The sequence below is a fragment of the Synchiropus splendidus genome, chromosome 10 (genome assembly GCF_027744825.2).
Source record: "Synchiropus splendidus isolate RoL2022-P1 chromosome 10, RoL_Sspl_1.0, whole genome shotgun sequence".
In the NCBI taxonomy this organism is placed as follows: domain Eukaryota; kingdom Metazoa; phylum Chordata; class Actinopteri; order Syngnathiformes; family Callionymidae; genus Synchiropus; species Synchiropus splendidus.
In genome coordinates, this window is record NC_071343.1 from 2344986 (window position 1) to 2358669 (window position 13684).

The following is a 13684-nucleotide window of genomic DNA, read 5'->3' on the forward strand; positions in this document are numbered from 1 at the left end:
CTTATTTACGAATTTATAATAGAATTATTTATTACACTGTATTTATAGATTTCTGAATGATTCGTTTTATTATTTGTAATTGTAAACAATTGTAACTATAGAATGTGATTTTTTTCTTTTTGCATACTGTGTTTGTTAATCTGTTAGAAAAGTTTCCCCTGTGATTAATCAACCAACTTCAGCTATGTGTGTCTGATCAATTTTAACAACGCAGTTACACATTTGAACAAAAACAGCTTGATTCAAAACATGCATTCAAAATTGATGCGGAAAAAAAATACCCTTGATTTGAAAAAAATAATATAATATAATTATTTTTTGTTAATTAAACAAAGATATTATTGTGATTTTTTTCCACGTTACAATAACATGCTGTTATTCAGGAGAACCAGGACCCATCAGATTCATGGAGACAGTTGGACCATTTCCTTCACTGTGAGTTGAGAGCGTCTGTGCTGAGGTCAGCGTCATTTGAACTCCTAGAGTGCATTCTACAGGCCTGTTAGCAACCGGCTCAGACACTATCCACACTAACACATGACACCAAGTGTATTGCTGAGATGATCGTGGGACACCAGCAGTGAAGCCTTTCTAATACAGTGTCATTAATGCTGCTCTGGTCCAAGGACCTCGCTGGACATGATTTTGTTGAGCTTTCCGTCTTCATGTCCCATCAGGGGTTGCCGGAACAAGTCCTCCTGAACCTGAACCGATCTCATAGTCACACCTGTCCTCTTCATGAACCTCTTCTTCATCTCCAACATTCTTGGTCCAACTCTGTCTCTCCTCAGCAAATCGTCTGGCATCCATGTTTCACGAACGTCACCATGCTCTAGATCACTTTTGTTTGCATTTTTTTTGTAACTTGCTGGTTCACATAATCTACAACAGCCAGAGATTTTGGACCAACTGGTTCAAGGGCAGGTCATCCATTCCTAAATTAAGACACAAACCTTTGCTCCCTTGAATATTTATTACCACAATTTCAGACACAGAAATATAAAGTGTATTTTAAGTTATTGTCTTTTCATGTACCAAATAATTAAAATTATTATTATTTATTTATTTATTTTTAACAATACACACATTAAGGACTTGCATTATTTTTATTCGATTTTTTTATTGACTGTATTCATCATATTTTATTTCATTTATTAATGAGGTCCTGAACCCACATGAAAATCATTTATTCATTTCCACTGCCTTCAGTTTATTTATTTATTTATTTATTTATTTATTTGGAATACTTTTTGGAACAAACACCCGTCTTATAGAAATTGGGGTGTGGGGGGAGAAAGCAATTAAAAATCCTACAAATAATGGATTGTATCTGAAATTAGGATTTTTTTCTATCAGAATTACGGTGTGTTCATGTCACAGAACACTCACATTTTGCTTATTTCTCTCGACCAATGAGGGGAGACCCACTTGTTTCTGCCTGGTTTATCCCTCGTTTTAAGCTTAGTTTTGAAACCGTGATTGTTTTAAAAGTGCGCTGGGATCTGGAGGTGCGACAGAGTGTGGTGTTGCAGCCTGGCTGTGAGTCACGGGCCAAGGTTTGTGGAACATGATTATGGGATGAGGGGACGGGACGCTGCCTCAGTCTCAGCCCAACCACAGCAGGAGCATCAGTGCTGCGCGGATGCAGCAGCAGCACCTTCTCTCCTCTCCGGCGCGCGCGGCTGGACCACTGGATGATGCTGCCGGAGGATCCAGACGGAGCCCTGCGACAGTCCCTCCCTCGCTTCTCCACCACAGAAATGACAACCGGAGGCCAGAGCTCCGGGCGAAGTGTGCCGCCGAGGGCGCGTTAACTTGGCGCGGATGCGGCTCCTCAGAAGTTGCGGGCGCATGACTCTCGACTTGGAGGCTTTCCACGCTCGACATTTGGGCAGAGATGGAGGCTCCGCGGCTCAACATGTGGCTCTCCCCACGTCACGGCATCTGAGACAGTGATGGACTGAACGCCACCACAATGGATGAAAGATCCAGCAAGCTCGTCTTGGTTCCGATTCTGGCCGTGCTCTTTGTTATGATCGGTTATCAGTACATCTGTCCTGCAGGAGGCAACTCGTGCCATCTCAGGACGGAGGAGTCGGTGCGGGGTGTGAGCCTGCTCTCCTCCTCCTCGGACCCGGACAGCGATGACAGCGACGACTACCGGGACCAGGACCTGGAGGACGACGGTCCGCCCAAGCTGCCTTCCAAATTCAACTTCACCGCGCGAGACCTGGACCGGCACGTGGAGTTCAACATCAAGGGCGACGACGTGATCGTGTTCCTGCACATCCAGAAGACCGGGGGGACCACGTTCGGACGGCACCTGGTGAGGAATATCCGCCTGGAGCAGCCGTGCGACTGCAAGCCGGGACAGAAGAAGTGCACGTGCCACCGGCCGGGCAAGGACGAGTCCTGGCTCTTCTCCCGCTTCTCCACCGGGTGGAGTTGCGGGCTGCACGCGGACTGGACCGAGCTGACGAACTGTGTTCCGGTCGTCATGGGCAAGAAGGAGGCGCAGAGGAACAAAAGGTAAAACGGAAGCGCGCCGCGTTTAAAATCACGCGAGTGAATCAGTGAAGTGGATTTCAGCCTTTCAAAATTAAAAAAAACAAACAAAAAAAAAAAAAAAAACAAAACTTATCTATAAACCAATAAAAGTTTGCAGAACATAAATAAAAGTAGAAGTTCATACCACAAATCACGTGTCCGACCAAAGATAGTACATTTCCATCACATTTAAAACATTTAAATCCACTTCACGCTCAGAAAATAAACAATTTTACAGTCATTCTTTGCTGATGTGGTCACTCATCCTGAAGGGTGGTGACACACCAGGCAGAGGGCCCTCAATTCAGCACCAACTGTGAGGCTGCATAGATTTTTGCTCATATTTTTCTGGTGTCTTCCCATTAAAAATAATTTTCCAAAATCCTTGCATGTTTTGCAGTGACAGTTTGACGGTTGAATCATCTTCTAAATAACCAACTGTCCATCTTTCTCTCTGGTCTCTCGGTCTCTCTGAAACAACCGACTTTTTATTTTGGCAAAAATTCTGATCAAAAACAACAGTTCTGTTCAGTCTTAGACAGAACTGCACTGGTCCTTAATGTGTGTGTCTGTCATCTGGAGGGATTTATATCTCACCAAATCTTCATTATGAAGACAGGAACGGTTCCAAGCTCATGAATGAGGACGTCCTCGAAAGGAGACTTGAGGAGATTTAACAGAAAGAAAGTGAATATCGATAACCAACAGTGAGTCTGAGTTTTGACTTTTCCCTTTATATGATGATGGATAGATAGACAGACATAACAACAACAAGAAAACAATATCTATTTTGGACTCATAACCAAAAAGGCCAGTTCCATCTGGGTCTGTCAGAGAAGCTTCGGTCCATCTTAAGGAACATGTCCCACTCTGTCAACGTCACCGTGCTGCTCCTTCTGAGACGGACCCCCATCCATTTGTGGAAGAAAGATAGAGCCTGCAGCTCTGAGACTTTCCACTGCTTTCAGATCTGAAAGAGGACAGCTAAGTGAGACAAACCTCTCGGTCTTTTTTGACACCACTCCTGATGAGGTCTCATTGGAGCCACACTATTAGCCCCCTGTCAATATCTCCTGCTGGTCTCCTTCACTTGCCCGCTCCCCGTCGCGCCGCACCCTCGGTCCCGGCGAGCGCTGCTGAGATTGAATTGCGAGCGGATGAAAGCGCCACATGAACCCTTTGTTGTAGCGTTCTAATTTAGCCCGGGGTCGATGGCGTGAAGGGATATTGACACATTTCCTCGTCGCCGCTGCTGGTTGTATTGTGTATCTGGAGCGATGGTCAGGTGTAAAATGTGAGCTGAGTGTCTCTCATCTTCCTGACATTCACACCACAGCATGCTGCTGTACCTGCTTTGTCCATCATGTGACTGTAGGGGGCGAGTGGTTCGTGGGGTCTCACTGCTGTGTTCTCTTAGCTATGGCTTGTTTTGAGTCTCCGTAGATTAAAAAAAATTCAGGTCGCAGGTGCAGCAGATGAATCAGAGAGGCCCAGAGAGACGTACTCTCCTGGACCTTCTCCCAGTCTGATAGCTCACTCCCGAGGCAGGAGACTTTCACACATGATGCATGAGCCATCTCACATATCTTCTCTTTGTGGATCAGCTGCTCTACTCCGAGTCTCTCTTGCTTCCACCTCTCTCTGTGAGAGAATCCTGACTGTGATCTGTTTCCAATGGCCACAACCCGAGTCAAACTGACTGGTAAATCGAGAGCTTTTGGCTCAGCTGTTTCTTCACTCCACCGCACTTGTGACCTTGAGACATTACTTGAAGCAGAAAATTCATTTAGCAAACCATCTGTCAACAACATTCTTTGACTGGAAAAAGTCACGACTTCAGAAGGCTAGCGTTCAGATTAACTGCTCTGCAGGTAGCTTCTAAACCCACACACACAGTCCTAGTTTACCACAGAGTCACAGTGGACCACCTGGTTTTCACCGTGAAGCAGACACCTTCATCAGATTTCCCATCTTCCACCAGTTTCCCTTTCACCTGCATCAACTGTAAGAATTTTCCAGACTGATTATTGACATTTAATCTGCACTTGCCAGCCTGTCGAAGTGTGAAGCCTTTTTAGTCACCTGATTTCTACTGTGCCGTTAAGTCATGTGACCGTGGGGACCCTTTCTGCTTGCTTACATGACTCTGACAGGAGTTCCAAGGAAGGAAACGTTTTCCTCCATTGAAACAAAGTTTTGGACAAGGAGAAGAAAACAGACGGGAGGAGCCTCCCAGCCTATTTGAATGGGAGATATGTGCGATGGAAACAACATTCTGACTTTTCCCCTGCACTTTGGTTTATGGACTGCAGGTCGTGTCTAATGACCGGAGTCGGCCCCCGTGGCTTGGGTTTGACACATCCAAACTGGTTGTCAAAGAGTCTCACTGCGGCGACACACTTCCGTCGGCCCAATCTTCCATCGAACGAAACTCAAATTGGAACAAAAAGACCCCTTTTAAGAAGCGCTTGTGTAATTCATGTGACTTGAGTAGATCATACTAACACTGACCAGTGGCGTCTGTAAGTGATGAATATTCAGACGGAGAATTCCCTTTACTGTTTTGAAAGGCGCAGTCGCCCTCTGAAGTCCAAGAACATGAGCACATGATTTATTTCTGCTGTGCCAAGTGTTTCCTTTCCTCAGAAAAGTGCTCGCTGGATGCGACAGCTCTTCATTTCACAGTTGCAGCATCTATTCTGCACTTACAGTCCTAGCAGCTCTTGTTTTTTAATGGGCTCCTGCAGCATCTATTCTGAGATTGTTCTGCCTCCACCGAAGACGCCGGGTTAGACCTCCAGACGGCACAGCCTGAAATGACTAATGGCGTTATGCAGATGAGCCTAATCGTTCTGAGCAGGAGTCTTAATTATAATATCTTCAGTCATATAATGTTAAGCTTAAAAAAAAAAAAGGAAAGAAACAACCTTGTGCGACCGGCGTTTATATTCCCCCCGCAGGAGTCCAAGTCGTACATCAGTGCTTGATGTTTTGGGCTTAAGTGCCTGTCAGGTGGAGAGTCTGCATTGAAGTTTACCTGAGGTCGGAAAATAGGTGGCAGAGGCTGGACCTGCTTCACACCACATGACAGCATGATCATCCAGCCCCGGAAAGGTCAGGCCAGTCAGAGCAGCTCCTGTCCTGCAGCGAGGACCTCTGGAGTCAGTGTCCATCAGGGAACAGGCCAGAAAACAGCAGGTGTCTACCAGGCTTCAGGTGCTGCAGGAGTCTCGCCCCTTTCCCCATGTTTGTGTTGCAATTAACGTCAGGCGCAGGGCAGCGCGCCGCTGACATGAGCTCCTGCAGCTGTCCAACTAAGCTCATCTGCTCGCCGCTCAAACACGCTGCCATCAATTTCAATCCAGTCAGGACATCTGTCACTGAGATAAAACAACTGCTTTGTTTTTCTGTTGGCGAGGGAATAATATCAAATATAGCACTCGGAGCTCTCCTCAGAAAGAGAGCAGGCTCTCCATGAATCGCCCTGTGAATGTCATGTATTATAGCACAGACAAGAGAAAGAACAGAGGCATCTGAAACGGATCAAATATGGACACAACGCAGACAGAAGATTTCAGTCGTGCAGGATAAAAAAGGAAATTGTTAAAGACATCAATAGGTACATAAGAGGGCACTCTCTTCACATATACACTGCAAATCCCATAATGTACCACAATAGTCAAAACAATCTCAATAATGTCCTGGGTCTGCCCTGGGGCATCCTCCCAGTTGACCCCCCCGCTGACCAGCACGCAGCAAAGGGGCGTCCGCCTCTAAAACGCTCTTTAAACTCTCTTTAAAACCCTTTAGAAACCGGCTTGTGGTTACATAACATCTTATTATTATTCTGAGCAGTTCTACTCTGAGCCTCTTCTGGATGACTGAGCTCTAATGTCTCTACAGGACGTGAAGTCCTTCACCACTGACCGCACCCAATGCATTATTTTCCGAGACACAGTCTTTTTAACTACCGCAGATAACCATGCTGTTGGAGGTCTTTGCTTTCTCCAAGTCACATTTGATCCCAGGAAGAATCCATCGAGTCCATCGGGTGGCTGTGATCCCCAGCTGTCGACAGCGGAATCCAGCGTGTCTGGAAGTGAGGCTGTGAATTTGTGTGTGGCAGCTCGTAGATTGATTTCATATCTCTGAATTTATATCTTGGCCTAAATAACTGATCCATGCCTGAGGAGATAAGGTGAGGTTTGAGGCGTCACAGCCTCACAAACTCACTAAAGGTCTGAAACAGAATTTTGGGATTTAGTCTGATTCAAACATTTACTTTATGATGATGAATTAAGTTTCACTTCTGAGATGATGGAGGATTACTTGGTTCTTTGATCTGTAAATATAACTGCCGTTCGACCGTAATGCCACCAGGCTTTGCAGTCATTTATATTGAATTCAGGATGAATTTTTGTTGCGCAGCGTAGATATTTTTGTGCGCTGAGATCGTATCAGCTGTGGCAATTGCTTGTAACACTTATACAGACCCCCTGAAAAGAACAATGTCGTGCACGGCGGTTTAGAGAACACCATGGGCGTCAAAAGGGCCGTTGTTGAATAGAGTTTAAGAACAACTTATCGCTTCTGTTTCATAAATTATTCTCCTTTTATTCCCATTCATTTGTCACTAATAAAACACCCCAAGTTGTTCTCGCTCTATTCTTGATACAGCCGTTATTAATTATTAACTCTCATCTGGACAACTGTGGATCAAAGCGATGAAATATTGAAGCAATATTTTGTCATGCACATTTCTGAATGATTTGATTAAACTCATAAATTCAGTTTTCTTAAGTGATGTTTTCCTCAGCTGAGTATGACTTCACCCCCTCTCCCAGCGCGGCCTCTGGATAATTCAGGCACGTGCTGATGCTGCAAATTTTATCAATTATAAAATCTTCATTAGCCATTTTCTTGTTGCTTATGCATAATGGATGCCTTTTTCGTGGGAACAAAGAGCGAGAGGCCAGAAGCAGCTCTGAGCCGGCTCTGTTTAAAGAACCTGCTTCCTCTTTCAGGCCATCGCTGTTTGTGTTTTCCAAATTAACATATAAATGACTTTGGTGCGATGTGAAATCTTTTAAAAAAATGGTCATGTTTGGAATCATTTCCGAGTGACCTTCTTCTGTCATGTTTGTGCCGCACCCGGCCTGATAGACTCGTTTTACTTACACAGTGTGGCAATGTCATGTCCTGATCTTTGTCTAAATAACATCCCACATCATATTTTATTCATCATAATTGATGGAGGAGAGAGCTGCAATTACCGCGCCGGCGTTTCCACTTGCTGCTATAACCCGTGAACCGTGAATGTCTCTTCCTACCTGAGAAATCCTCTTTGTGTTTTGAGGCGATGGGTTGGTTCAAAACCACCTTTGTTGAAGCTTGAAAGGACCCGACTTGCTAACGCTAGCTTGAACACGCTGTGCATCTGACGCGTCCCTTTCACACGTCTTTATATATGAGGCGAGTGGTTCCCATATATTCAGCAGGCGAGTCCAAGGTCTGGCCCGGGGCCAGTTGGGGCCCACAGTCTCAGTCATGAAGTGTCGTATTTGTGCGTTGAGTGTCGCCAAGTGGAGAATATAAAATAAACATGTCGACATCCCCGGCCTCTCAAGTCTCCTGGGGGGGCGGGACTTAAGTGAGTGGGCGGTCATCATGGCGGATCTGAGTGGCAGAAGTGCAGCTCCTTAGCTTCACTGGAAGTCAAGATTTGGACCCACCATGTCTGGGTCCATCAGAACCTACAGAGCTGCTCCTGGCTTGGTCCCTTGCTTCTTACTGATGAATTTTCCCACGCTCTACGCACTGTATGCCGCTGAAAAGCCTGGGCTCTGATTGGTTATCCTCGCTCCCATAATGTACTGCAACAGTTCATCACATGCGATTCAAGTGCGACATTGACTTGTAAACACTCTTGTCGCTTAAAGCGTGTTTGCTACGAACATACCGTCATGGTACTTTTTTTTCAGTTTGGGCCTGATGCTAGCCATATTTCTGGACGGAGCCTGATTCATATTGTTGCGCAATCACAGCACGATGCCTGTGTCAATGAAAACAAGATGGCGGCAGCTGACAGAAAATATGCAAAAATTCGTTCTAAATTTTGAAAATATTCTGAACAGGTTAGAAGTGAACATGTGAAGAAGTGACAAAATACAGTGGGCCCCCTCTACTTTTACCATCTCTGAAACTGTTTTGTCCTTTGATGATGACTTTGCTGTGTCTTCTGATTGGCCCGATGATTTCCGCAATCAGGAAATCGGGGTACAGAATATGGCAGAACATGACGTACTGTAGCTGTTTTACTGTTGTAGTGTGGAAGAGGGAGGTGTGTTTAGGGAAGCTCCTCTGGAAGACAGAGCTAGGGTCTTGACTGCCGCTTGTATTATCCGCCACTGCAAGTGTTTCACCTAACATACCTTCCGTGTACAGTCGCAATACAATTGGTTTTCGGTGAATATTGAATCACCAATAGCTCACTACAAATCGGCAACACAACCAATTATGACAGTTGTCGTTATAATAATATGATGGAAAAACTTGTCTGAAAAACCCAGAAAAACTTTAGTTATTGTACGTCCTTTTCATTCCAAGTAGCAAGTGGACTGTGTTGCCGACTTTTGTTCTTTTTTTATCCGCCCCATCACTTCATCATGGAGGCAAACTTTCTTCAGATTTAGCTAAAATAACAGCATCAGTGCTTGAAGTGATTCCAAGACAAAATGCAGTAGCGAGTGAACACACTCAGCCATACATGTCTCTGCCGAGGTCATCTGGATTAAGGTAAAAGATGAGCCGAGTTGAGTGAGGCCCCACCGTGCATGGAGAGCACCATGCTCCTCATCATCATCTTCATCACTGTTTTAATTCCAACAAAAGGCCTCAGTGATGGTCAGCATCTACATTCATTTCTCTGTTTATTGTCTATGTGCCGTGCAGAAGCAGCCTAATGAATTCCCGCGCCACGCGCACAAAGCCGACCCGACGATGAGCAGGCAGATTTACAGATTATTCTGCCGTCTTTAGTTGTCGGCGGAAGAGCTGCTCGCGATCGCGGGGTGTTTATTCCGCTCCGATTGTCCTTGCAGGCTGTGGACTTCCAGGGAGCGGAGATTGCTTTCATGTGTCATTAATTCAAGTCTTCATCGCTGACAAGCCCGAGCAGTAATCCGGCCGCTCTGATGTGTGATGGTGTTACGTCTGCAGGGAGGGCAGCAGCATATGTCCCGCGCTTGTGAAGCCTCCTGAGCAGCAGACGTCAGAGTCAGCGCAGAACCCAAGCCCAGTTCTCACTTCAAAGTTGAAGTTTCCCAACTATTTAAATTTGCATAGGACATTCATTTGAAGCCCCTTTTTCTGCTATAAAAACCGCTTAATATTTATTTCCTCTTCCGTTGCTTTGCAGAGAGTTTGACAAAGAGGTGAGCCGTAATTTATTACAGCGTGGACATGAATTCTTAATGGCGGATTGGTCTTAATACAGCTGATTAAATCTGAGGAGGAGGAATTACGCTCACTGAATGATTTCTCTCTCGACCAAGAGAAGAAGGAGGCCGCAGAAAAAGTTTTAGGAGATTTGTAGTGGGAGGGAAACAGGGGTGCAGAGGGTTGCTGAGCTAAGAGGTTTCTTTTAAGTCCAAATAAAAGCTCCTTGGGTTCTGTTGTCACCAGAGAAGGACGACAGTTAAACCGATCATTTCTGTTCCCTCCAAATGAAGAGTTCTGCGCTCGACTTTCCTCCCCGTGCAGACTGTAGAGCGAGCGTCTCTCCACCTTGATGTGGTGTGAACTCAACTGATAATGTCTTTTTCCTCTGAGGACCTTACTTCGTTTGCACTCCCACAGCGTCATGTATTGACTGGACTTTTGCGTCCTATACTGACGCCGAAGGCAGCCTTCAGCGTTGCTTGTTGCATTAGGTTTTCAATTGAAGCACATGCTCCGCCTTCCACAGCATCTCCTGACGTCACGTGAAAGAAAGTTAGGTTGGCCATGGGGTGGCGCTCCATTCATTTGACACGCAACACTGCGTCAATTGCTGTTTAAAGCCCATTAAACAGACTTGCGTTTCAGTCACGGTGACCTCCTCTATGCAGCCACTGACATCCAATAAAGAGGGCTTCTGAACATCTCCCAGCATGCACAGTGTGCAATCCACACCCCACACATAGACCGCTACACAGGGAGGAAAAAGTTTGGTGTTGTGGACATGCACACTGTCGTCAGAATAGGACGCAAAAGTCCACTTTCCCAACGTCAGTATATTACACCATGGGAGTGAGGATGGGTTGGTGTTTGTTCCAATCATGGTTAGGACTTTGTCAAAGAATAATGTTATGGATTATTCAATATAAGAATCCTGTGGTCTGAGGTGTGTGGATTTGTTATCATGAACATTCAACATTTACGATCAAAATCCTTCACTCCAGCCCAAACTGTAACGTGGACCAGAACAAGGTTTGAGCTTCATCGATTTGATGACTATAAAAATGTCAAATCCTCAGGAGTGAATCTCACCCCCTTTAGCTCTGATTTCTCTATCAGGATTCTCCCGTAAAAACAGCTTGCTTGTTTGTACTCACATGGACCAGGGAATCCGGACGGCATGTTTACGCCAGTGTAAGTGTTGTGTTGCGACTATCGGTCACTCCAGACATTACAATGTACACAAGGCAGGATTCTCCCAATTGCTGACTCAGCATTGAGAGAACACACTGTCCCTAAAATGCCAACACACCTCCACCATAATCACCCTCGGGGACACACCGCTACGCTGGGAAAATCCTGAGGAGAACCACTCTAGATTTTCATGTTGATGCTTCTTCCCTGACTACACAGAACAAGACAGAGCCAACGCTCTCCCCTCAGTCTTCCAGAGTTGTAAGCTAAAATGAACCACCTGCATTCTCAGAAATCGTTTCCGCGTCCTGAAAAACATACCCCTCTGTAGCCCAAGACTTGTAAGAAGAACGGCTTATTTCCACCCCAGTACACTAACTCAATCATTCTTAACCATAGGGCCGTTTTTTGGTTTTACACCGCTGGGCCGCGAGACGCTCAGTTTTAATGCATGAGCCACATATGGTGGCAGTCGCGTGTCAGTGGCTTGACTTTAATATGTGATAGTTACCAACTATGGAGAAGTTCTTGAAAATGATGGCACCCCAACACTAAAACCTGTTCACCTGTTGGAGCATCTTTTAAAATTAAGTAGAACATTTTATGGCGATACTTTCATGAACACTTTACTTATCTTCTTTAAAGTTTATTTATGAAGGAGAAAATATTTGGGGATAGTTAGACATTGTTTTATTATATTTATTTTGCTCAGAATTTTATTCATGACATACAGTTTTTCCAATTTTCTCAACAGAACGTGACTTGCACCTGCTTCTGCTGCTGGTCGGACTTTTCCATGACAAATATCTCTGCGCTGGCCACATGGTTTCACGTCATTTCAAAGGGTTTGGCTGTTGAACACAAATGAAATCAGTCATTCTGAAATCTGAGAAGAATGGGTCCCAAAATCAAAAAGGTTAAGAACGAAATACCTGAAACTCTAGAGGAAAACAAACCCACCGCCCTCCAAGTGAAGACGATTCATTTCTGCTTCCACCCCGGTGCTGGCTGCTCTCTGGACTCAGCAATGCTTCAGACGGCCCGTTGTGTGTTTTCATAGATCAGGTCTTGGATCGTTCCCCTGCCAATTACGGTCTCAGCTTTCAGGGGAGCGGGAGAGCCGCGCAGGTGTGTGGCGGATGGGATTCGTCTGAGCCCATTTGGCTGACACGAAGGTGGCGTTTGGCTGCCTTCCTCTAAGAGCCACTCTCGGTAATGAAAGTGGAGCCGTTTGCCAGATCAGGCCCCTCTCGTGCTGCTGTCAGATATTTTGCTGCTCAGGCAAATCCGGTGGTCTGATTCAGCTCTTATCGTGGGATTAAAAAGCGCCACGCGCGGGAGTGTCGCGCTCGGGTGTCACTCTCCGAAGGTGCGCGACGTTCAAGTGTTGAAGGGGCAGAAATGGCAGTGTAATGGTTGGGCTCCAGATGGAAAGCAGCCTGGTCAGATGGTTTCGCCGTGGCGACGACGCTACAATGAGCGGATGCGGTCAGCCGCCGTCATCACGCAGTGGAGAGGGAATCAGCTGTTTCATGGCCCTGAGAGGTGGGCTTCCTGCCCCGCCGCACCCACGCCGCCGTGATCAGACGGGCTATTAACTCGGCCGCCGCCGCTCGCTCTCTAATTGAGAGAGGAACGTTTTCATCGTTGGAATGCACAAATTTAATTAGAAAACCTTTGATTGAGAGTCTGCTGTGGGTAGTCCCTCTGAAAATGTGCTGATTCGGCACTCTGCTCTCCATTTGTTGACACATGTTGAAGCATTCAAGATGAATCCCCAAATGTCTTTACACATTTTAGACAGAAGAAATGTGTAACAAGCATGTGAGACGTGCTGAGCTCATGCTTGTCCTACAGTGCACAGAGCTGAGTGGGAACATGCAAGATGAACAGCCGGTGAGTGCGGCTGTGTTTCGGCAAGTATCTCGCGGTACGATACGTATCACGATACAGGAGTGGGGATACGATGCATTGCAATATATTGTGATGCTTGAAGTTCTGCAAGCAGCTGTATTATTTGTTAACATGGGTGGAATCAGATAATGCATAGACTTTAATTCAACTGTGAGATGAACAGCTTCCTGAATCCACAAAATAACTGCAGTGTAAAGAAAGAGTTAGTTGTATTAAACTCAAATGCCACAGCGTATCCGAGTATCTGTGTATTGAATATGCATATAGCCCACCTAACATGTCAATAAAAGATCAAGTATCACAATATTTTCCCCAGCAAGTTAGTAGCTCAGCAACAGGAGGATCATGTGACCCTTCTCAAGCAGACTCATTCTGCACATGTTGTAGCTATGAACAGCTTCAGTAAATCATCAAATGATGTAAATAAACAAGACAATGATATACAACTAAAACATACATCTAAATGGAAATGATTTTATCAGAAAATCAGGAAAACAAGATCAAAACGTTGAAAATATGATCATTATTTAAAGATAACCTTAAAAAGCAGGAAAATTATTGAATGGCACTTAAAATGATGAAAGAATTTAAT

The 13684-nt window shown here is 45.3% G+C and overlaps 1 protein-coding gene across 2 annotated transcripts in view; it reads left to right on the plus strand.

The window, feature by feature from the left end:
- The first annotated feature begins 1462 nt into the window (after positions 1–1462).
- hs6st3b (heparan sulfate 6-O-sulfotransferase 3b) overlaps positions 1463–13684 on the plus strand; it is a 52802-nt gene continuing 40580 nt past the window's right edge. For both annotated transcript variants that reach the window (XM_053877970.1, XM_053877971.1), the window contains exon 1: positions 1463–2529. In XM_053877970.1, the coding sequence (XP_053733945.1) occupies positions 1976–2529 (554 nt within the window). In that variant the 5' untranslated portion in view covers positions 1463–1975. The remainder of the gene's footprint in view (positions 2530–13684) is intronic.